At 53.2% G+C, this 24,332-nt stretch overlaps 2 protein-coding genes across 4 annotated transcripts; one reads left to right on the top strand and one right to left on the bottom strand.

The window, feature by feature from the left end:
- Nucleotides 1-2,780: 2,780 nt before the first annotated feature.
- Nucleotides 2,781-23,708, top strand: Mpzl1 (myelin protein zero like 1). Of its 3 annotated transcripts, XR_007350066.1 has the most exons (7): nucleotides 2,781-2,940; nucleotides 4,150-4,316; nucleotides 10,685-10,898; nucleotides 11,570-11,702; nucleotides 12,832-12,920; nucleotides 14,188-14,290; nucleotides 21,196-21,287. XR_007350066.1 is itself a non-coding variant. In XM_048810083.1 (6 exons), the coding sequence occupies exons 1-6, from the start codon at nucleotides 2,796-2,798 to the stop codon at nucleotides 21,295-21,297; spliced, it is 864 nt and encodes a 287-aa protein (XP_048666040.1). In that variant the 5' UTR covers nucleotides 2,781-2,795; the 3' UTR covers nucleotides 21,298-23,708. The 3 variants fall into 3 exon arrangements, 2 of the variants coding, with proteins under 2 accessions (XP_048666040.1, XP_048666041.1); XM_048810083.1 differs by lacking the exon at nucleotides 12,832-12,920 and having other exon boundaries at nucleotides 21,196-23,708; XM_048810084.1 differs by lacking the exons at nucleotides 12,832-12,920; nucleotides 14,188-14,290 and having other exon boundaries at nucleotides 21,196-23,708.
- On the bottom strand, nucleotides 6,843-7,512 carry LOC107147422 (transcription initiation factor TFIID subunit 9-like). Its single transcript, XM_015491882.2, has one exon. It carries the CDS (start codon nucleotides 7,509-7,511, stop codon nucleotides 6,843-6,845), a length of 669 nt encoding a protein of 222 aa, XP_015347368.2. The 5' UTR covers nucleotide 7,512.
- Nucleotides 23,709-24,332: the final 624 nt, after the last annotated feature.

Below are 24,332 nucleotides of genomic sequence, written 5' to 3'. Positions count from 1 at the left end.
GTTTGAGGCAGCGTCAGTTCAGCCAAGTGACGCTGGTACGTGGCGAAGGGTGTGCTTGGCATGTGGAGCTGCTCGGAGTCTGAGCCTGGGTGAACGAGCAGAGGAGTGTGACTAGTGCTCAGGGAATGACGGGGACAGAGGAGGTCAGGGAGAGCAGGGAAGGAGCGGCAATAGGAGAGGAATACAATCAAGGGGGAGCGGGATCCAGAAGTAGGTCTGTAAGACGAGCTGAGAAGGAACCCTGATCTAACCACCTGGAGGTCGCGCCAGCCCCTGAGAAGGACAGCGCCAGTGTAGTCGCCAGTGTGGTCGTGGAGGTGAAGGCTGAATATCCACGTTCAGGAGAAAATGGGAGACTGGACACGGTGAGCAGGGCACACAGCTCTTTTTAGATTTGTAAATAGAGGACTGAAAGGGCCACAGCTGCAGGGTTGAGCTTTGCCCTTAAAACTGGGATTGAGTGTGAATGTGGCACTTAAATGGCTGGCAGTGATGACTTCACAGCCAAAGGAAAGGTCAGGGGCAAGAGGGAGAATTGCCGGATCGGCGTCCTCAGGTGGCAGGGCAGAGGAGCTGCAGGTGGCTCCGCAGAGACCACCCGCTTGCCCGTGGCGGGAAGGCAGGACCTGTGGGCAGATGCTGTGGGGGCAGAGGTGGCTTGGGGGTGTGAGAAGTTCCCTTCCCGGTGTTTGGGTTTCTCAGGGAAACAGGAAGTCAGTCAGTAGCAAGAAGGACAAGCTGGCAGAGGTGGAGATGTGGAGGAAAGTGGGCTGGGAAGGGCTTTTCTGCATCCCAGATTGCCTCATGCCGAGAATGAAAACGCGAAAAGTACCCTCTGGCCTGCCTGCTGCCAGGGAAGCTCAACTTGATGTTCTCTGGCCGGCACAGCCTGGCGAATCTCCATGTGGGTGTCACTGGCTTTTGTTGCAGTGAGACAGAACCGAATCTGAGGGACAGGCAGAGAAATTTAGCTGCTTCTCCTGGTTCGATCAAGCTGCATGAAATTCGCTTTTCCTTTTTACATCCTTGGCTTGCTTATTCGGCTGGTGGGCAGCTGAGTCTGGCCAGCTAGATCCAGGCACTGTCCCTGGTCTGGCTGCAGTGATGGGTGGATGGGACATGTGGTTGGACTGCTGGGCGCGTTAGGAGCCTTCATGAGAGGCAGGGCTGTTGGGAGTGGCCGACGCACACTTGGTATGCAGGAGTTGCAGGTTGTCCCACGCCAGGTGAGAAAGGCAGGGTCTCCTGGAGGTCAGCGACCGCCTGTGGAGGGTGAAGCCCGCCCTGTGGCTGTGTGCTTTGGAGGGTGGGCAGGGAAGCAGTGCACACAGGAGGAGGACTTGGGGAGCATGTGCCGATGCTGGGGTGGCTGGGGGACGGTGGGCTTTAGCTTCAGACCTGGCAGCAGGATCAGTGAGCCAGGTGTCAGGGACACTGGGAAGCCTGACTGTGAGGAGTGGCGAGGATGCAGTCCCTGACACAGAGTCTGGAGCACCGGGACCCAGCTGCGGCTGCCACAGCCTGGAGCAGAAGAAAGGCTACCGTCACAGTCCCGACACTCGACTGTGCTCCACACACTCCCCTACAACACAGCACCGTCTGGCCCAGTTGTCAGCAATGCCGAGCCAGAAAAACCCGGGTTAGGTGTGGCCATTGGGGTGACCCAGGCTGGGGTAGGCCCAGTCTTAGCCAGATCACCAGAAAAGGGAAGGTAAACACGGAAACCAGGAGCTGACTAATGGCCAGGGCTAATGGCCAGGGCAGCCAGAGCGCCCTGGGGAGGAGGATGTCAGCAGGGGATGAGGGAAGTGGGCTCACTGGTCGGAGTCCCTTCCTCTTTCTGGAACTAGCCGATCGTCTAGATTTGGACTCAGTCCTGGCTCCAAGAGCTGCGTGTTCCCATTAGCCAGAGTGATGGGGTGGTTCAAATGGTAACCAGCTTTGGTGCAACTAGGTCAAGCCTAGAGTGCCTAAAGCCGGTTAGGCATATTGGATAGTCTTTCTGCTCAAAATCATTAACTGTAAACGTGGCTGCTTGGCCTCGAGCCCACAGCTCTGCAGCCAGGCCTTGATCTGGCTCAAGAATCCCTAGGAAACTTGTTTGTGGACTTTAGAGCCTGGCTTTCCTTGCAGGGCTCTCTGTGGAGACAACTAGTCAACAGGGCAGAGTGAGTCAGGGCTGCTAACTAGCCCCTTCCTGCATGAACTGGTTAACCGGCTCTCCTGGCTTCCTGCTTGGTTCTGAACTCCAGTGCCCGGGGCTGCTTTTCTGCCTACCCACAATAGCAAGGGACTTCTTTTGTTTGCTTCTGGTCTGACAGAAGGGCTTGTTTTGAGGTTTGGACCACAAATAATAATCTATTGTTCCCTATAATAATAATCCACCCTCTTTTAGCAGAAAAAAATCTGCTTGATGTAGTGTGGCTATCAGTTTATTTAAAAGAATAGCCAAAAGTGCCCATTGTGTCCTGAGAATAAATATTTGGAAGATGGTTGGGAGGAATGGGGGAGTGCCCTCTTCTCCCTGGCCAGAATCATCCTTAAGGCCTCAGTAAGATTCTGAAACTGACCATCAGTCCTGGCGACAGCACCGCTCCTTTCCTGCCTGTTACATTTTAAGAATCATCAGAACATTGCACATATTCACTACCAACAGCTTCTTTTAAAATATCTTATTTTGAAGGGCTGGGTGAGTTTAAGCCAAGAATTTTAAAGAGCCTCAAGGAGCAGCCGAGCTCAGTGCGCCAGCATGTGTTTTGCCCACTGAAGCTTTTCCACTAGCCTGAGCCCAGGACATGGCAGCGAAAACACCCATCGCTGGCTGCATGAACACAGCTCTGTTCTCAGGATCTGGAATCAGAGGCCACTGCAGGAACTATTATGGATTGCTGCTAAAATGGGAATCTTCACTCAAAAAAAACAGACTCAAACTAAGTGAAGGTTAGAAAGAAACATATATGGCCCTAAAATTCTTAGCTTAAAAACATATAGTCCAGTGCTTTAAATGTAGGTGAAGAAAGTTCCTGGGGTCACAGTGCAAATCTGAGAGCTGCTTAGAGGAGTAGGATGTGCCTCACTTTGCCACAGACAGGCCACGGGGGCAGCTGCCGCCTCTCAGTGGGTGAAGGAGAATTCTGGAACTCCATGCGCCAGGGACACCATGCCACAGAGGCCACGCGGGAGTGGAAGTGAACTCGGCCAGCTGGGAGGGGCTGTCTGAGAAGGCTACACGCTGGTGCCAGCTGTAGAGCGTCTGGCAAAGGTAGAAACAGGCCGAGAAAGGTCGCCAGGGACTTGGGGGCAGTGAACCAGGGCCCAGCTGTAGAGATGCTCTGTGTGGCACTGTGACAGTGGAAACATGTCATCGTCTCCAAAGAGTACACACAGAGTGGCCCTCACGTGAGCTGTGGGCCTTAGTCAGCAGTGCTGTGATGGGCGTGCTGACCAGCCGAGAACAACGTGACTAACGGGAGCCGGGGGGTCATTGCGAGAATTCTCCACTTCCCATTTAATCTGTAAACCTAAAACTGCTTTTAAAATGTCTGTTAGTTCTGAAAACATACATGTTAGATTTAGTAAAACTGATAAAACTTACACAGAGATGAAAAATTGTGCTCTATATGTGTAATAGGAATTGTAATGCATTCTGCTATCAAAAAATTTAAAAAAGAGAGTACCAAAAAAAACAACAACAAAAAAAACCTTTAAAAACTTAAGACCATCAGCAGTTACTCTGTAGGAAATCTTTAGAATATCCTGCCAGCAAACGTATAGTTCTGTTTTGCTTTTTTTTTTTTTAAATCTTATTTTTTTGGTGGGATTCTTTTTTTTTTTTTTTGGAACTGGTGGTCAAACCCAGGGTTTTGCAAATGCAAGGCAGACGCTTTGCCACTGAGCTACATTCCAGCCCCTGTTTTACTTTTTTAGTTTTAGTTTTGAGACAGGTTCCATGGGTATGTGGAGCTTGCTTGCCCTGCCCCGGCCTCCTGAGTCGCTGGGCGCAGGGGCGCGCACCACCCTGCTCTGCAGTGTGGTGTGACAGCAGTGAGTTCCTGTGTCTGCCAACCTCCTTGTGTCTTCTGTGTCATCTGGTGAGTGTGCGCGTGGTAGTCACACCAAGCCTCACTCCTGTGCTTTCCTTCTCTCCAGGGACAGCTGGTGTGTCGGCCTTGGAGGTGTACACACCCAAAGAAATCTTTGTGGCAAACGGGACGCAAGGGAAGCTGCCATGCAAGTTCAAGTCCACTAACGTGACCGGCGGGTTGACGTCCGTCTCCTGGAGCTTCCAGCCCGAGGGGGCTGACACCACAGTGTCGGTAGGAGTGCCCTCTGCCCCACCAGGCCTGCTGCAGGCTTCTGTCCTGCTGTCCTGTGAGGACAGTCCATTCTTCGACTGTCCTTTTCCAGGATGAGTGTGGTCCTGGTCTGCTGTAGGCTGCAGGCTGTACTCCAGGAGAACATGAGCTGCATCTGTCCTGCTCCTGGTGCCCACTTCCCACGCCCCTCCACGGTCAAGCCCTGTTGTGAAGTCCTCTTCCCTGCAGGGTGGCCTGAGCTGACTGCGGTCCCTGGTTGTGGTGTGCCTGAAGCCCACTTGCCCGGTTTCCATTTCGGCTGTTTTAGGCGTTCGCCTTGCTCCCCTCCCACCTCCTCCTGAGCCCACAGGCTGACCGTGCGACAGGCGTGTAGGGTCTTCAGGAAAGGTCCCAGCACGGCTTTCCTCTCACCTGTGGACGCCTGGAGAGGCAGCTGAGGGTAGAACAGGCAGGGCCTGGGTGGGGGGTTAGTTAGAAATTGGACGGGTGCAGGGTGGGTGCTTATTAGACCTGGGCTGGTGGTCTGTAAAGTGGAGGTGATGCCCCGACATGGGGCACTGGAGGAGGAAGGTCGTCAGGAGGACCTGGGGAGCGGACCCTCGAGGCACCACCCCCATGCACCTTGTTGTGTTCCTGTTGTCCTGTCACATGTCCTTGGAACTTCACCCCTACTTTAGCAGTGCCACACATTTTAGGTTGTGAGCACTTTGCAGGGACAGAGTCCGTCGTCCATCCTTAAGTAAGAACACCCAGAGAAGCACCGTGGTTTGAACATCACAAAGTCCACGTGCTGGGAATGTGACCCGTGTTCCTGCGTCAATGGAGTGAGAGGAGCTGGGGTGCCATCACAGGGTGGAGCTCTCCATGGCCCTAGGGCTCCAGAGAAGAGGAAGAGGGAAGATCTGGGTCCATCTCACCAGGCAGTGCCCCCAGCCGTGCCCTGACGTAGCAAGAAGTGCCCGCATCTCCCCCTGGAGCTCGGATGGAAAAGCCGGCAGCAGTGACCGCCTGCTGGCTATGGGGGTTGCCTAAGGCCGTGGTTTCGGGACTTAACTTCCTGGTGTTGAGAATGTGCCCTCTGCCATTGCTGAAGGGACAGAGGATTGCCAGTCCCTTGTCTATAGACCACGAGCTGCTCAGGGTCTCCTCTGGGGAAACTTCAAGTACATACAAGATAGTCCTAGCGAGTGGAAGAAAAACACCATTCTGTCTGGCCAATGGGCTTAATTTTTGCATGTGGTATTGCCAAAGCTATGGCCTCTGTCCCCCAGGTGAAAGCTGTTGCCCTGCACTGGGACCTAAACCTGATTTGCAGATTCCAGGACTTAGAAGAGGAGGACCTCTGAGTGGCCTGTGTGGGAGGTGGGGAAGGGTGAGGTAGAGTCAGGGTGTCAGATTCATTCAGCTTCCTCACCGGGCCATGTGGGTGTGCTTTTGGGTGGGACAGAGTGCAGAAGGCATGGCCTAGAGGTGTCTGCAAGGAGCCTCCCCTCAGGTAGCTATAAGGGTGAGAGCAGACTCCATGTAGAGGTCTCAAGACCAGTGACGGAGTCATTCAGCTGCTCTAGACAGGGCGAGGGGCACAGCCATCAGCATCGCAGGAGGGCAGACTCCATGCATGTGTTCTCTCAACAGACTGCAGCCAACTTGTGAGGCCTTCCCTCTGCTATCCTCTGAACAGGGAGTTGTTCAGTTCACAGACAATAAAGCAGGCCAGCCACACGGCCATCCTGCCACTCAGAGCTGCACAGGAGGATCACGAGTTCAAGGCCAGCCACAGCAGTTTGGAGAGACCTATCTCAAAATAAAATAAAAAGGGCTGGGCATGCAGCGTAGTGGTTGAATGCTCCTGAGTTCAACACACAGTGCTACAAAAGAGAGGAGAGGGGGACGGAGGAGGAGAAAGGGGAAGGAACCACCGAGCAGTACCCCAGCGCTGAAATTATCCCTGTTGTGTGGGTTGAAGATCTGCATAATCCAAGGCGTAATGTTAAGAGCATTGCTGGAGCCGGTGAGGTGCTGCACACCTGTCATCCCAGCAGCTTGGGAGGCTGAAGCAGGAGGATCACGAGTTCAAATCCAGCCTCAGCAACTTAGCAAGACCTGTCTCAAACTATAATGAAGCCTGGAGTAGAGCTCCGTGGTAGAGCAGCCCTGGGTTCAATCCTCAGTCCCCCCCCACAAATAAGAACGTTTCTGGTTCACATTCTTACCTCATCAGTTTATACTCACAGTTAACTACAGAATGCAGTTACTGATTAAAGGATTTTTTTTTTTTTTTTTTTTTTTTTTGCCAAACAAATCAATTAACAACTTTATTTTTTACACATAAAGGCTGATGAAAAACCATTACTGGTCCTATTAAAGAAAATCCAACATTGCAATTAAGAATAAGAACTATTATTTACTCATTAAATACTACTTAAGTTTTCTAACACACAACTTGAAAACATCCAGTATGCTTCTTTAATTTCGGTACAATGGATTTAAGACCAAGTTTTACAGGTTACATGCATCAAAGCCAGATTACAAATTATCGTAGTCATTATCGTCATCATCATGGTCACGTTTTCTTTTCAATGCATTTGATGATTCATTGGCAGTAGTTTGTGAGGATACCGTATTAGTAGTAATAAGAATGTTTTTGGACCCAATTAATGATGGATTAATCAGAACATTCTGAACTGCTGATGTTGCAAGACTTGAGGCTTTTACAGCAGGGGACTGTGAAGTAGGCATCTGTACTGTAAACCTTTGCCCTGTTAGAGACATTGGAGTCCCTACCTTAGTTGAAACAGACATGGTTTGTGGGGTTGGTGTGCCTAGTGTGGGAGTACTTGGTCTGCTAGTAACTGAACCAACACTTAACCGTGGTACTGTTATTCTTCCTGCAGAAGTAGATGCTTTCTTTTGTAAAGACTTGAGCCTATAGTTTGGAGCTGTTAGGCAATATCTATCAGGAGGTAATCTAGGACCCGAATATGGCTTGATCGATGGCAAAGGGGTTTGATTTCGTTGCCTTGCAATATCTAATAAAAAATCTCTCGGGGGAGGAGAGGTAAAAGACTGGTCACCTCGACACTGGATTGCCAATCGCACGTCATCTGCATCAACAGTAGCTTTCTTAGCATGGCTGGAATAAATTTTAGCATCATCTAGAATTGTGGTCACATATCGGAAGGCAAATTCCAACATCTTCTTTATTTCTAAAATACTAGGACGCATTCAGTCAGGGAGCAGGTAGCCCTTGTTAGGGCCCAGCACACCTCGGATGGCTCTCCTGGTCCGTGGACCTGGGTCCCCATGTCTATCACAGACAGCTCTCCTGGTCCGTGGACCTGGGTCCCCGCGTCTGTCACGGACAGCTCTCCTGGTCCGTGGACCTGGGTCCCCGCGTTTGTCACGGACGGCTCTCCTGGCTCTCCTGGTCTGTGGACCTGGGTCCCCGTGTCTGTCGTGGACGGCTCTCCTGGTCTGTGGACCTGGGTCCCGCGTCTGTCACGGACAGCTCTCCTGGTCCGTGGACCTGGGTCCCCGCGTTTGTCACGGACGGCTCTCCTGGCTCTCCTGGTCCGTGGACCTGGGTCCCCGCGTTTGTCACGGACGGCTCTCCTGGCTCTCCTGGTCTGTGGACCTGGGTCCCGCGTGTGACGCGCACTTGCCCTTCCCTGCCTCTCCTTCCCCCTCGGCTCGTGTGCTCTCTGGAGCAGTCTGTGTGGAGCTCTGGCCCGCTCCCTTCCCACCTCATCCCTTCATGCTCTGTTTCCCTCCTCCTGAGCTCCAGCCTTGTGCCGTCCTTCCCTCCAGATGCCCCAGCTGAATACAGTGAAAACAGGTGTTTTGAGAGGAGATAGACCTGTCTTACAACCTACAGCTTGAACTTTTTAAATACTGGTTGAAAATGAGGCCTGGTTTTTCTTGTGAATTTTTACTGTTTTATTCCTGTCTTTCACTGGTTTGACCAAGGTCGTCTTCATCGATTCAGTTCACGAACGTGATTCCTGCTGTGTGCTAAGGAGTGCAGAGAAGCACATCTCGTCCCCTGTCTTCTAAGGTCACAGTCCAATACAGGACACTCGCCAAGAGAACCCACTCAGAAGGCAGCCGTGGGCAGCATCGCAGAGCTGCTACCACTGCTGGCCCAGAAATGCCAGGCAAGGGCAGAGATGCTGTGGGGAGGGAGGCAGACTTCCTGCGGGAAGGGCTTGTTTCCTGGGTTGAGAGTTTGTTTATTTCCTGGCAAAGAAGAGAGTGAAGGGCTTTGAGCAGGCAAGACGTGACCAGTCCTGAGAGGCATTCAGTAATGGAAGAGCATGAGCCTTGGCATCGAAGCTAGGTTGAATTCCATCGGGAGGGCCTGTGACCTTGGGCAGGTGGCTGTGTTTCTGCTGAAGTTCCAGGGTGGCCATGGGAGTGAGTGTCAGGCGAGGAGGCGCGCATTCCTCCTGTTTCTGCGTGGCTGGGAGCAGAGCACGGTGCCTTGTTCTGGAGTTTCTTGGTAGGTGACTGGCTTTGGAAGACCGACGCTGTTCCCCTCTGGAGGGAGGACACATTTGCCTACTGCCCAGTGTAGTGAAGACGCTGTGTCCTTCGGGTGAGAGCTGGGCTTGCCTTCTGCCCACTGTTGAAGATTCGGACTTGAGGTTGGGTGTGGCGGGGCATACCTGTAGTCCCAGCCGCTGGGGAGGCTAGGGAGGGGATCACTTGGCCAGTTCAGGACCAGCCTGGACCGCAGCAAGACCCTGTCTCAGACAACAGACAGATCTGGGCTCCGTCTTGGGTTCCTCGGCAGTGATGCAGGCTCTGCATGTGCAGCGTCCGGCCAGGCCCCTCTGGGCCATCCCTGGGGTCTTGGAGGCAAGGGGAGCAGATCAAAGCTTCCTGCTGCGTCCTACATAATAATAATAAGGCTCGTCTCCGAGTCTTCTTCATGGAATGAAGTCTTTGCCGGAACTGCCCTCCCACGTCCCACCAGGAAATTTGTTAGTTTGCAAGTAGGTTAAAACCTCAGACCCTTCACAGTTTCTGATGAGTATTTGGGTCAGCTTAAATGCAGGGTATATATTGGATAAATAGCAATACTAACAGTTATTTTATTTCTGCTTGTTGGTGATCATTTAGCCATTTTATTTATTTATTTATTTTTAATTTTTTTAGTTGTAGATGGGTACCATACCTTTAGTTATTTACTTATTTATTTTTAGGTGGTGCTGTGGATTGAACCCAGGATCTCACACCTGCAGGGCAAGTGCTCTCCCACTGAGCCCCAGCCCCAGCCCTCAGTTAGCCTAGAAGGTAGATTAGCCTCCACTCAGACTGGAGTCGACCAGTTGAGAGGCCACTCTCATGAGCATGACTCAGGTGTTGCTATGGAAATGTGGAGACAGGACAGGGGACAGCAGATCCGGCAGCGGGGTGGGAGTCACCTGGGAAGAAGGCAAAGATCAAGGACCGCTCCAAGGCTGGTGGCTCGAGTGAGTCTTTCCTGTCTGAGCCCATTTTGTGCTGGATAAGTGTAAGGAACAGAAGCTTATTTCCTGTAGATCTGGAGGCTGGGCAGACCAAGATCAAGGGCCCAGCACCTGGCGAGGGCCTTCTTGCCGTCCAGCTCCATGGCAGAGGGCCGAGGGGCAGGAGCACGTGCTCTTTTGGTTGGACCCTTATCATGTCATGGGCCTGTCCCGAGGGTGGAGCCCTCACTTCCCAAGGCCTCCTGCTAGCCCCCTCCTGACACTTGCAGGGGGAATGGAGGCCCAGCAGGGTTCAGACAGCAGCCTCGGTCGAGATGAGAGGAGTAGGCAGAAGTTTACAGCAGGTGACAAGCTTGGAGGGCAGGGCAGCCACCTGTGAGGTGGTGGGCCATCAGGTGAGACACTGTTGATGCCAGGCCAGGACCTGGGCACTCACAGAGTAGAGGTGGTTATGAGGTCAGGAGGTGGGTGGGGTTACCTGCCAAGTCACTGTCCCCAGCACCACGTCACCTGTCCAGGAGGAATGAGAGCAGAGGCCCCCAGCAAGCTGCTTGCTTAGATCTGAGCACCGGGACGGTGTCCTTCCCATGGTGCTGGGTCTGAAGGTCTTTGAGAAAGTTCTCTGCTAAAAGCAGGTCTGAGAAGAGCATGGGGACGCTGGAGAGGGGGCTGGGGCTCAGCCTCCAGAGGCGGGCACCTCTGGCTTGGGTTCCGCGTCTGAGACCTGCTGTGGGCGTGGCATTTCTTTCGGTGTGGAGTGTTATGTGTGGTGAAGGGGATCAAACCAGGGCCTCGTGCGTGCCAGGCCAGCACTACCGCCGAGCCTCACCGCGGCCCGTCCAGGCTCCAGGGTTCTGCCACCGAGCGTGGCTCACTGTGCTCTTGCTCCCATTGCAGTTCTTCCACTACTCCCAAGGACAAGTGTACCTGGGCAACTACCCCCCGTTTAAGGACAGAATCAGCTGGGCTGGAGACCTGGACAAGAAAGACGCTTCCATCAACATAGAAAACATGCAGTTCATTCACAATGGCACCTACATCTGCGACGTCAAGAACCCTCCGGACATCGTTGTCCAGCCTGGGCACATCAGGCTGTACGTGGTGGAGAAAGGTACTCGGCCCTTCAGCGTCTCCATGGTGGTGGCCGTCCTCTATCCCAGGCTCCACTGGGAACAAGAGTGACCTGTCGGGTGTGTTTGGAGGGAGGGCTTTAGCCAGACAGCTGTGCTGCCTGTCTCTGTGGACCTGTGGCCCACCCCACACCCCTGGCTGCTGGGAACCGCCCGTTGTCCGGCTGTGCCACTGATTCCCCCATCAGGAGCCTGTGGACCTGATCCTAGGGATATTGGCTTTTCAGTGTTGATTGTACGAAACCTAAATTGATGGTGGCTAGTTGTAGAGGACAGTGGGAAAGGAGAAAATCAATACTGTTTTGATGTCTTCTAGGAACAAAAATTTGACATTTCTAAAAGCAGTACAAATATTTTTTCCCTTTTTTTTTTTTTTTTGAGAATAAGCAGGAAATTCATGTCCACTTTGAGTAGAACGATAAAGTGCACCTCTCAGTCTTGCTTTGGTTTTAGGACCAGGGATCAGAAGTGCTCAGTTCTGTAGTTGGTTCTTTATAGCCAACGTTTTCGTGTCCTCAGTTGGGTACTGGTGTCTGGTTGGGTGACAACTGAGTGGACAGGGAAGGTGGTGCCTGGCTCGTGGGCCCTTCTGCGCAGGGAGCTGCCTTCCTCCCTGCAGAGAGTCCTCACCGCTGTCGTCTTCTCTCTCCAGAGAGTCTGCCACTGTTCCCGGTCTGGGTGGTGGTGGGCATAGTCACGGCTGTGGTTGTGGGTCTCACCCTGCTCGTCAGCATGATCCTGGCCGTCCTGTACCGAAGGAGGAACTCTAAGCGGGATTACACTGGGTAAGAGACTCTGACTCGGGAGGTGGAGAGACGCAGGCAGGGTTTGCATGTGTGTGGAGAGAGCTTGTGAAGAGTGACCTGTGTTGCCTCTGCCCCTAACTGGCCTTCTCCAGTCGGTGCCTCTCCCGGCTGTGGACAGGAGGCTGGCCCCTGCTCTGCAGGTCCCTTTTGGACAGGGTGGGCTGCACTGTTTGGGATGGTCCACTCTGCGTTTGGGATTCTGAAGCTGCACACTCACTTGCCCTACCTGAGTTTAATTTCTTAGCATTAACCTAACGAGAGTCTGCTTTCTCACTGGGTCGATACAAAACCCTGGTCAGGAAGTCCTAACGGTCCTAGCCTGGTGTGATGATGTGGGGCTCCTCCTTTTAGTGATTTCCCTCCCCACCCCAAACTGGGGGCGTAAGACAATAAAATCTACCAGCAAGGGCTGGCGATGTGGCTCAGTGGTAGCGCACTCGCCTGGCATGCGTGAGGCACTGGGTTCGATTCTCAGCACCACATAAAAATAAAATAAGGATATCGTGTCCACCTAAAAACTAAAAAATAAATATTTAAAAAAAAAATCTAACAGCAAGGAAAAAAAGTTTCTGTTTGTGACTTCTCACAGGACACTTTGAGCACGGTGTGTCTGATTGCAGGACCTTGCCTTTCCCGCCTGGGCTGGAGAGCTAACCCACATAAGCTACATAGAGCTCGCGTGGGGACTGGGGCTGTGTCACAGTCGCAGTGCTGCAGGTGCGGGACATCCTGCAGGGCTGGCCAAGCACTGCGTGCCGTGCGCTCTCTTGCTGGTTGACAGCGGATCCTCGTCTGCGGACTGCTGGTGTGGAGCTTAGGAGTGCTGCGAGTGGACGGACGGGCTTGGGTGCTCCGGTTCGGGCGTGGCCCGCGTGGAATGCTTCTCTGGTGCTGGCTTGGTTCGCTTGCATGGCAAGAGTTTTCCTGAGCAGGCAGAGGGTTGGGTCTCAGCACAGGACTAATCCAGGTGGTGGCGTGCCGGCTCTTGCTTTGGGGCTAATAAAGGCAGAGCGATGTTCTTTAGGAGCCTGCATGGCATCACGAGTGCTGCTCTTCTCACTCTGGTTTTTTCCCCTCCCCTGCCTCCCTCCCTTGGTGTGCTGGTCAGCTGCCTCTCCCCCACTCCTAAGGAGAGCTGACGTAGAAGACGCTTGGGACTGTGGCAGGGCTGGGCTCCTCCTCTCCAGTAGACACATGGTAACTAATCACACTGCCTGTTGCTGTTCACGTTCCGTGTCTGTTCAGCCGTCTCCCTGTGGCCACTAACCAGCTTGCTCCGCTAACCAGCAGCCCTTGAGGTCTGTCCACAAGTATGTCAGGCAGCTGCGCACAACGTCCAGATGAAGTTGGTTCCTGTGGCTGTGTGTGCTCTCATGGGAAATGCGCGCGCGCGTGTGTGTGTGTCTGTGAGTGTGTGTGTGTGCACGCTTGTGTGCACGGGCGCATCTTTGTTTTCTTTCTTCACACATGAGTTTTATCATCGGTCACTGAGCCTTCTTAGTTCAGAGCAGTTACACGACCTTGGCTCAGCCAGGCAGGCTCCCGTCCCAATGGACGCAGTGTCTGTGGTGTGCTTCAGTCTGAGCACTGACACTTTAAATGTGCTCCTCCCCGAACTCCAAAGTTTTCACAACACTGCCCTAAAGGATTTAAGCTGCGGCGCTGGGTTGTGGCTCAGTGGCAGCGCGCTCGCCTAGCATGCCCGAGGCACTGGGTTCGATCCTCAGCACCACATAAATGTAAAGTATTGTGTCCACCTAAAACTTAAGAATGAATATTTTAAAAAAAAGGACTTAAGCTGTGCTGATGACACATCCCTTAGGGACCGCTGATGACCCCTTCCAGGAGCTCCCGTCCCCTCTCTTGGTAGCCTTGCTGCTGAAGCCCTCTCACCGGGAGAGTTCACCTGCCGAGTGGCACCCCACACTTCCCACCCTCATGACTTCCTGGGTGGTCTCTTTGTCTGCTGTTTGTCTTTTTCTGTTGCTTTTGGTGTGGTTGTGTTACTAGTGGTGAAACAGAATATGGGGAACCAGAGGATGGGGGAAGAAAAGCCAAGACTCACTCTGGATGTAGTTTTTAAATACATTCAGAAGACGTTTGCTTTTGACGATAGCAAAAGCAGATTGCATTAAGGTATAAACTCATTCCTTTGGACCTTTGCCCAAAGTAGGGTTTAAAAAGCAGCCCAGGCTGTGTTGTGATCAGAACCCCCTGTTTTCATTTGAAACGGGGCTGAAGGGGTGGCACCACGCTGATTTCTGCAATAGATCCACCACTTAAGAGAACGAGTGTCAGGTGGAAAACCGTCTTCAAGACAGGTGACCCTCGGGTGCCCACTGTCCGCTGTCTGTTCACGTATCTGCGCTGCGTCTGGCCTCACTCACCGTTCTGTGTTTGTTTTCATTCATTTTAATTTTTAATTTTCTTTTTACATTTGTTCTCCAAATTGCCATTACATCAGCTGCAACACATCAGAGAGTCTGTCTCCGGTTAAGCAGGCTCCACGGAAGTCCTCCTCCGACACAGAGGGTCTGGTAAAGAGTCTGCCTTCCGGATCCCACCAGGTAATGGCCGACGGCTGTCCTGCCCCGGCACCGAGCTCCAAACTTTGGTCTCTGTCCCTTCTGGGTTCAGGAAGGAAGCAGAGCTGAGAGAGAGAGAAAGAGAGAGAGAGAGAGCGCGAGCAAGCATGAGCATGCTCAAGGTCCACTCTCGAGAGACCCCAGCCTCCGTGTGTGGAGGACACTGCCCTGCCGAGGTTTCCGCCCAACCACACTAACACATTATTTGCTCAGAATGTGACTCCTGTGGCCCAGGCAGAATTAAGAAATGGCTTTCTCAGCTGAGAGAGTCTTCAGTGAATTGCCCAAGGAAAATCGAGCAAATTGTGTTCTGTACTGAAGTCCTCTAAAAGAAACTCACAGGAAAAGCCATCTTCCTGGGGTTGAGTAAAACAAAAATGATTTTCATGGATTCTGTAGGAAAACAGGGGAGGCTTTATCTGGATGATCGGCAGGCTCGGTTCCCACCTACTGCAGAGATGCAGGAGACTTCACTTGGAATCTGGCACAGAGTGGCCTTGTGGCGTTGTGGGCAGCACCGTCTGGCCATGCTGTGGCCTTGCCGGGCAGCTGCCTGGGTGCCTGAGACCACGTGGTGCTTCAGGGCGCGGAACCGGCTGAGCTGGCCCGCTGCCTGCCCCACGGAGGTGCTAGTGGGACAGAGGCTTAGAGGAAGTAAAGACGGCGGCCGTGCTTGAGAGGCCCTGTGGGTGAGGCCTGCACCTTGCTCCCTGGAGGACTCCGTGGTGAGGAGACCTGGTGCTCTGCTGCCAGGTAACTGGGATGGGGTCAAAGCTGGGGTGCGAGGCAGCATGGGCTCCTGGCCAGGTCCTGCTCTCCCTCTCTGTGTCCGGAGCCTCAGTCTCCTATTTGGACTGAGAGTGGCTCTGGGTGTGGCTCTCCTGCTGGAAGCATGTTAGGAAGGAAGAGAAGAAACAGGGCTTTAAGACATTTGGGAGTAGCTTGTACATCTCTGTGATCCGGGAGAAAGGACAACGAGCCAGGCCCTGGCCACCAGCTGGCGGCCCTGCAGGGTGCTGCTGCAGTGCAGGAGGGGAGTGGTTTGGGGAGGTAGGTGCAGTGTGAGGTGGCCGCAGAGTGCCAGAAACAGACACTCCAGACAAGGAGAAGGAATCTAGCTCTCTCTAGAAGAACACAACAAACCCCATAGCCAACACTGTGCAATTCTCCATTTCTGGCACCCATCAGACTTACTAGGCATACAAAGAGGAGGAGAAGACTCGTAACCAGGAGGAGCCGGCTGAGAGGCCGTTGGTGAAATGTCAGAGGCAACGGTTCATAAACAGGGAACTTCAGACAGGTGTTGTAAATCCCACAGACTCAAGGATATAAAGAAAACCCTGAACATAATGAGGGGAAAAGTAGATCTGTAAAACAGAATCACAGGGAACTCAGAACTGAAGAGGCCTGGGGTGCCATGAAAGACCCATCAGATACCATAGAAGAAAAGGTCAGTGAAGTGGAGGGCAGAAGTAGGAACATCCAAAATGAAGTCTGGAGAGAAAGACTTGCCTGTGTCTGTTTCTGAGCCATGCTTGGCTGTGGGTAACTGAAACCACGGAAAGCAAAACCCAAATCAAGAGGGGTCTCCTGTGAAGCAGTAGGTCGACTCACCACACTGATGGTCACCTTACATTAATGCTCAGAGCAATCCAATTAAAAGATAGAGGGTTGGGTTGAGGCCCAGGGGCAGCATGTGTGTAGCTCGTGGGCCATGAGTTCAATCCCCAGCCCCCCAAAAATAAGTGAAATAGCGATGGTCAGGTTGGGTAGAAGTCACTTTTGTCAGCAGAGTGGGTGGCTCATACCTGGAATCCCAGGCACTCAGGAGGCTGGGGAAGGAGGATGATGGCAAGTTCGAGGCCAGCATGGGTGCCTTCTTAGAGAGATACTGCCTCAAAATAAAAAATAAAGATTAAAAAAGAGGGCTGGGGTGCAGCTCGGACACAGCGCTGCGGGTTCAGTCTCTCATCCCTGGGGAGGAAAGCAGAGCACCAGCCTTCCTTGGCTGTCTTCCGGGTCCTGTTTGTACCCTTTCTGTTAGACTTACCAAGGGTAAATGACTTGGGTGTGCAATCCGCGTGTCCTTGGCCCGTGGTGAGAGACGGAGGTGGCCCTCTCACTTCTGCAAGTGTTCCTTCATGAAGTGTGCTGTGCTGTCCGGCTTCTGTGTCACACTAACTGCCTTGGAGGACACTGTCCCGGGTCAGAACATTTGCCTCAGATACTCCACGGCATTCTAAGCCCTCAGTGTGTCAGCGAGTGACCCTGCTGGCTGTGTCAGCGTCACCATGGTGCTGCTTTGCACGATCGGGGATGCTTCCCTTGCAGAGAGCCCAGGCCCTGTCCAGCGTAGCTCTCAGCAGAGGCCACAGGAGACGCACCGTCTTCAGTTTGAGCTGATGTGTTATCTGACTGTTTCCGCTGTGTCCTCTTTCATCACTTCACGAGCCATGCGGCTGGCTGCCACAGGACCAAGGCAGAGATCAGCACCCAGCGCTGCTCTCAGGGGACTCCCGGGGTGTTCAGAGAACCTCAGGCTCTTCCACCAGGTAGAGAAAAGTGTTTGCGGATATTCTGGCAAACAACCTTGGGGAGATTTTCACATCTAGATAAGCCCCGCGTGGCGCTGTAGGGGTTAGTCGTGTGTTCCAGACCCAGGTCACCCTGGGGACCAGCTAATGGTGTCAGCTTGGAGAGACTTTTTAACATGGGCATCCCTTCTCTTGTCTCTGAGGTGTGGTTCATCTGTTCCCCACTTCTAACCCTAGGCCTGTGTGATGTGCACATGGGTCTGTGACAGTCAGAGCTGGGAGTGGGGACATGGCAGGAATGTTTACAGACTCTCCCTTGAGTTCATCCCAAGGGTTCTCTCATCTTCCTGCGTTTCCATGTGTAGGCGCCACCTGAGAACTGAACAGTGTCAGCGGTCACTCTGTGGATGAGTAAGTAGCTCCCTGCTATTTCACCATAAGAAGAAAAGGATAATAGCTCCCCACAAAGGGAACTTTAAAAGGAGCACCCTAATTTCCAGGCATGCGCCCTTGGTCACCACCGTGACGAGTGGAGAAGACTGATTAATGGAAGCCCCCCAGCAAACATGTCCTCGATCCCATTGTCCAAGAATCAGGCACACGCTGTTACGTCTTCCAGTCACCTGCAAGGGGACAGAAATTTTGACTGGCTTAGATGTCACCCTGCTTCACCCCGAGGGGCAGAGGAGGCAAAGGGAGGGTGAACAGCAGAGCCAGAAGCCCTCCCCAGCACAAGGCGTGCAGTCAGGACGTGGGGGCGGGAGTGGGGGCAGCACAGGGAGGAAATGAGCCAGAAATCTCTCATAAAGCTTAGTTTAAAATAATTTTTGTGTAAGTACTTGATGAGAATTGGTTTCCTAGATCTTTTCCTGGGCATGGTTTTGCAAAAGGCCGTAATTTTGGAGAAAGGTGGTTGGGATATTTAAGAGTTTGCTGGCTCTAATACGCAGACACCGAGATGCATAAGATCGCTGCGTGCATTCCCGCCTCGCCTCCCGGCAGCTGAATACACTGCGTTCTTTGTGGCCCCTGTAGAAACTGAGCTGTGGCCGAGGTGCTGAGCCGAGGGTAGTCGTCAGTGGCGGAGCTGGTGTCAGCCCGTCCGCCAGGTCCTGAGAAGGGTGCTCCTCCCGTCCTGCTTCAGTTCTGAGTTGATGGTCAGCATTGGTTCCATTTGCCTCAGAGAGCCACCGTACTTAGGTGCTGCCATTTCACCTGGCTCTTCAAACACTGGAGTGAGTACTGAGAGTGTTTTGTCAACAGCGGTGAGCGTGTGCCCAAAGAGCACAGTGACCCCTTCCAGGTGGAGAGACGCTGCCCGGCTAGCCGCGGTGCCTGCTCAGGCACCCGTGTGTTTGCAGACAGGTCTCTTTGTTCTTCCAGAACCCTCTCTTCCTGGCCCACCTTCCAGTATGTTTTTACTTGGGAATAAATTTGATACAAGTAGAATTCAGAGGTACATTTCTCTCCAGTTATCACTAAAAGGATCGATCTACGTCGGGCCGTTTGTTTCTGGAAACATTTTCAGTACTTAAGGCCCTTTGTGAGTCAATATTTGAGGGAAAATATCGAAACAAAGCACATGAAGGAGAGTGTGGGGGAGGAGTGTCTGGGTGTGGACCCTCGGTGGCGGCCCTGGGTGTGGACCCTCGGTGGCGGGGGCTTACCTGGGAAGCCCCAGTGCCAAAAGAAGAGATTTACTGCAAAAATAGGTAGGCTGGTGTGGTCTTGTCGTTGTCCTTCTCCTTATGATTTCTGCGTACCCAAGTGACTGTCTCCGCGATGGCAGGGTCATCTCCAAGTTGACCTTGTTTCATGGTGTCCTCTGCAGTCCTGAGTAGTCTCGTTGGCCCTCAAAATCCAGGTCCGTGGGGACCCCGCATACCCTCAGCTTCTCAGCACCCTCTGGAGCAGACTTCCCCGAGCCCTGAGGACCCCCAGCAGGTCCCGAGCTCCTGCCTTCCTCTGGACCCACCTCTGCCAAGGCCTCAACTGACAGGTCCCTGACCTGAGTCACTCTGTCACATCCCAGGGGGAGAGGGAGTGACCTCAGACAGCTGAGCAGGTTGAAGGAAAACCGCCCAGCGTCCTGGGTGGGAGTGGGGCCTTCTCTCTAGGAGGGACTTCCCGGCCTCTGAGGCTTGCTGGCGGGTGCAGGTGCACTCTGCACCACCTCTGTTCCTGGCTCCTCTGCATTTCCCACTCACAGGGTTTCTCGGTCACCTCCTGTGTAAGGGCCGCCGGGTGTTTGGCTCAGGCTCTCCTGTTGATGGGGCGAGCCAGTTGACTTGTGCACCTGCATTGGCTGGAGGGATGACCAGCTGGGCGGCCATAGTGTGGTCTTACTCACAGTCTGACAGTTGGGCCATGTGTCCCATGTCACCAGCAGGCTGGCCTGGGCTTGTTCGCAGAGTGTTGGGTGCGGGTCCCAAGGCCAGTGCAGGAGTGGAAGCTACGAGACCTATGGAGGCCTAGGTGTGACAGTGGTGATGTCCCTCGGGCCTTATTCCGTGGGTCAGAGCAGGTCAGGAGACTGGCCCCAATTCCAGCAGTAGAGGGGTAGATCCTGCTCAGTGGACGGCGCTGACTGCACTGCGGAGATGCTGCTGCACCCTGCGGACCCCTCCCCGCGGTGGTCGTGGGCAGGGCTCTGTTATCAGCTGTGGGAACGCTGTCCTCTGAGCGTCTTTCTGCGTCTTTGTGGATCGGCCTTCGGTTTTCCTGCAGCTTTGGGATGCAGGTAGGAGGTCTCTGTGATTCAGTGTGGACAGTGTGGTCTGTTGATCTCACCCACGAGGGGCCTCAGTGAGAGCACCCCCACCCGATGCCTGCACCTGGGCTTCGACCCCCCGGTTACCCCGTCAGTTGCTTCAGCCTGTTTCAAATTATGTTCGTGTAATAAGATGCCCGGGTAACGGCAGCTCGATGATAACTAGTGTATTATCTGACAGACAGACCTGGGTTGCCTGAGGACCTCATTCAGCCTGTGGATTCAGGTGTGGATGCCGTTCTTAGGGCCATGTTAGAGGTGAAGAAACCGATGCGTGGGGCCTCTCCTGCGCTGGAGCCACATGCGGTGCTGGGGGACTGTCCTGTGAGTCACACGGGCCCTGCTACGTTACAAGCCCGCAGCCCGTACCTGGGGCCTGGCCCTCCTGGGGAAGTCGGAGCCACAGCCCCACAAGACCGCAGAACACACGCGAAGCTCCACATTGTCAGGGCTCCTGGCTGGGATGCTGCTGTGTTGTTATTGCTGCTGGAGAAGTCAGACGTGCGGCCAGCTGGCCGGGGGAACCTCAGCCTTCGCCCAGGGCTCGCTTCCGCTGCAGGCAGACACCCGCTGTCCGGCTGCTGCTCCTTGTGTGCCCTGGGCTGGGCTGAGCGGCTGCTTCACTGCCGAGAAGAGACCTGTGCTTTAGTCCATCAAGGATTTTTCTTTATCTTTCAATGGATTGTGATTCTTTGGTTTTTTCTTTTCATATTTTAAACCAGGAAGAAGAGTTTTCTGATATTAGAAGTCAAAGAAGGGGCTGGGGGTGTTGACCAGCGGTAGAGCACTTGCTTTTCTTGCAGAATACCCTGGGTTTGACCCCCAGCACCAAAAGATTGAAAAAGGAAATAAAAGAAACAGTATTTGGAGTCCTGAGGATCACGGTGCCATCAGTAGTTATACTGAAGATAGTGGGCACAGTGGTGCACACTGTGATCCCAGCAACTTGGGAGGCTGAGGCAAGAGGATCCCAAGTTTGAGGCCAGCCTCAAGCAGTCTATCTAACAAGGCCCCGAGCAACCTAGCAACCTGTCTCAAAAGAAAGAATAAAAAGAAAAAAATTGGGGATATAGCTCAGGGGTAAAGCACCCTTGGGTTCAATCCCTAGTACCATACACACACACACACAAATAAATAAATAAAAGTACCTGTTTATCTAAAATGACCAGTTCAAATTGATGGTATCTTTGAGTGGCACCCAGTGTGTTTTCCATAGTTTCCACGGGTCTCAGGTTGACAGACGTGCCCATCTGGTCCTGGAGACTGACCACTGTTGCTAAGGTTGCAGAGTTCTGTGGGGCTAAAGCAAGGGATATTCCTGAGGAGGACTGTTGTGTTGTCACATAAGCTTTCAAACGTACGAGAGAAATGGAACAAAGCGCCCGTGCTGGCTTTAGAGTCACCACCTGTGCCTAGCCTTGGTGGACAGGGGTCCAGGAGGTCCTGCAGGGGAAATCTTCTTGTAGACACACAGACGAGGGAGGTCTGTGCTTTAGAACCAGAGCCACATCCCGTCCGTGGTTGGGACACCTGTCCCGTAGGCACGCGGTTGCCCAAGACCTCTAATTCTGCTTCTCTTCCAGGGCCCAGTCATATATGCGCAGTTAGACCACTCTGGCGGCCATCACAGTGACAAGATCAACAAGTCGGAATCCGTGGTGTATGCGGACATCCGGAAAAATTAAGACCCGGAGCATCCTGGACAAGAAACAAACCCAAACTGGACTCTTGTGCAGAAAATGTAGCCCATAACCACGTGTGGCCTTGGGGACCCAGGCAAGGACACACACATGTGTAGACCCAGGGGGAGGGAAGGATGTGGGTGAAGGACATGTGTATTCTATTTAATCTTCCTGCTGTGGGGCCAGCGTTGCATGTCGAGAAGATGGTGTGAGGCTGTGAATCGGCCTACGTATAAACGTCTTGCCGTTTTTGTACATGCTTTGGGGGTCATTAACAGTTGGGACATTTCAGTAACATTCCTGTCACCACCATTTAGATGTGGTTGCCTTTCAGAGACAGTAGCAGACTTCTGTTTCCAGTGGACGTGGCCTTTTAATCCAAGGGCTCAACCAGTCTTAGCATTTATTGTCATTGGAGGAAGGAGATCCCGTGGCGGACACGCAGCCAGGGGCCCTATCACACGCGCCAGAACCGTTCATTTGGTTGTAGCTTTTAGACAGCCTCTGTTAACTATGCCGCTTACAGAAGGTTCGAGAAATTTGTGTTGGTGCTTTTCTAAAACATGGGGCAAATTTTATGTGTTATGTCGACATCCTTAAATGTCACACCCTTTATGTCCTGTCAGTGTGTGGGTTCATGACAGCAGGTTAGCAAGGATAAGTGTGCCACTAGGTGCCACTGGTACCGCTCCCCTCCAGGTGCCTTAGATCAACACAGGGGGGTGATTTGATGGAAAGGCCAGGCTGAGCTCGGGAGTGTGGCACCTGTGGAGGAGAAAGGTATCAATCACATTCTTGACCCTGGTCCTTCCTCCTTGGGCCAGAGTGGACATAACACAGGAAGCCAGAGAGGCCTTGGCTCCGTCCCCACAGGGGATATGGGAAGGGATCTGGGCTGGCTGGATGGACCCTGGTGGTCAGAGGGCTGTGGCCTCACACTGCACAGGATGACCTTCCTCCAGAAGCTTCAGGCCTCCAGCAAAGCAGCCCCGGGCAGTCGGCCTGGTCTCCCCAAAGCTTCCCACCCCCAAGACGATTGGGGTTCAAGGGGTCAAGACTTTTAGGAATCAGTGGGAGTAGAGTGGCCCCGTGCGCTCTCTTCTCTTCCTGTTCTGGTGTTGTGGTTGGTTTGTCCCCACCCCCCCTTCGCCCCCCGTTACTTGAAACAGTGAACAGTGGTGTAGGAAGGAGAGGGATCTGTTTTCTCATTTTCCTCCACGGCCGCCCTGCCACCTCTCTGCGTTTTCAGGTTTTCCTGGGCTGGCAAAGCTCCTGAGACCGCCGTGCAGGTTGCTTTCTCCCATCTTCCAGAGTGCTTTGTTTTAAAAGAAACATTTTCCCCTTTAGAACTGCCGGGAGCCCTGGCTATGCGAAGAGTGTCATCTAGAAGGTGGGGGCAGGGGCGTGGGCCCTTCCCCTGGGGTCCTGAGAGCTGCTCCCCCTCCCACCTCGGTCCCCTGTGGGAAGTGTGGGAAGCCGCGTCCTAAGAGCATTTTAAAGGGAAAAGGCACGACAAGGGTTAGAGGTGCTCCAAGGTGGTGAGTGGAGAAAGGGCTGCTGCGGAGCCCGCCGTCCACCCCTGAGCTCTGCTGCTCCCCCGGCTGCAGCCACACTGTGTGCACTCGCCAGCCACAGACGGGCTTGGTGGACACCTGCTGGCCGTAGCTGCCCTTCAGCTGGCTGCCATTTCCACCCAGCACTCTGGCCTTCGACCTGAGACCTTTGCCTGTTTTCAAGACCCCGGGAGCCCTCAGCAGGCTCCTGCGTGGGTGGCTGGCCGGGGTGTGGTGGGGAGGCCCAGTGCCAGAGCCCAGGTGTGAGCCTGCCTTCTCTCCTTCCTGTAGGACCATGTGAGGGGGAGGCCGGTGCCCTGTGGGCTCCACACACTTCTTTTTCCTCCCCTCCCCGACTCCTGGCCTCCCTGCCCAGTGGACACCTCACACTGTCTGCCTCTGCCTCGTGGCAGAAGATCCCTCCTGACCCTTCCCCCAGGGCAGCGAGCGTCCTGGCCAGCCTGCCTGCCCTGGAAGCCGCTTGGAAAAGCCTCTTACCAGAGGCTGGTACCCAGGAGCAGAGCCTCCGCCCACTGGTCCACCACTTCCCCCTGGTTGTCTGGCCCTTGTGACCAGGGCCAGACTTGCAACGAGCAGAAAGAGGCCAAATTTTTCATGAGTTTTGTGAAGGGCCACCTAAAAGGGATCACCTAGGAAATTAAAACTCCTAACCGTCTAGTTGCTCAATGGAAATGTATCCAACTAGGGAAAAAAAATGTCAATACATTATTATTTTTGATCTTTTTCATTTGTACTTCTGTGAATATTTTAATACATCATTTTTAATTTCTGAATGTTATTGTGTGGTGATTTTTAATCAAACAGAAAAAAATATAAAACCTTTTCATTTCTTCCACCGCAGCCACACCTGCCTCTTTATTCTTCAAACACATGAGCCTCGGGGCCTTTGCACAGCCGCTCCCTCAGCTGTTCATGCTTGTTGACTGGGTGGGCAGACGGATGGGTGGATGCATTTATCCATTCAACAATCTATACTGAGAGCTCTTCTGAGCCAGGCACTGTGCTGAGCACAAGGAGACGAGTCAAGATAAAGCTCCTTCCAGAACCTGCTTTGGCGTGGGGTCCACAAACATAAGTAGGAGTAACAGACACCTTAGAAATAGTTACCTGGTGCTTGGTACAATGTGCCAGGCACTTGGCATTTCTTACTCTGTTACAGCTCTATGAGCTAATAATAGTTGCACTAATCTTATACCCATTTTCAGAAAGACAGTGTCAGGCTTAGAGTATATGACTTGCCCAGCCACGGTCACTCAGCCAGTGTTAGGAAGGGTGGGGCAGGCCCTTCTGTCTAAAGTAGAGCCCTTAACTTCGGTATTTAAACAATGGGGCTGGGTGCCTGATGAGGTCCTCGGGAGCTGGGTGCAGGTGACGTGAGGGAGATGGTAGCATGCGTGGTAGAGATGCAGGTTGCTGGGGGTCTTCATCTATTGAGAGCTGTGTCACAAATAACATGTTACACCA

This window comes from Marmota marmota, unplaced genomic scaffold (genome assembly GCF_001458135.2).
Source record: "Marmota marmota marmota unplaced genomic scaffold, marMar, whole genome shotgun sequence".
NCBI classification, from domain to species: Eukaryota; Metazoa; Chordata; class Mammalia; order Rodentia; family Sciuridae; genus Marmota; species Marmota marmota.
This window is presented reverse-complemented; position numbering and strand designations above follow the sequence as displayed.

Coding starts and splice junctions, on each gene's coding strand:
- Mpzl1 (XM_048810083.1), top strand. CDS start 2,796: ATGGCAGCGAAAACACCCATCGCTGGCTGCATGAACACAGCTCTGTTC. Junction 4,317..10,684: donor GGGCTGACACCACAGTGTCG/GTAGGAGTGCCC, acceptor CTCCCATTGCAG/TTCTTCCACTACTCCCAAGG. Junction 11,703..14,187: donor TCTAAGCGGGATTACACTGG/GTAAGAGACTCT, acceptor CCATTACATCAG/CTGCAACACATCAGAGAGTC.
- LOC107147422 (XM_015491882.2), bottom strand. CDS start 7,511: ATGTTGGAATTTGCCTTCCGATATGTGACCACAATTCTAGATGATGCT.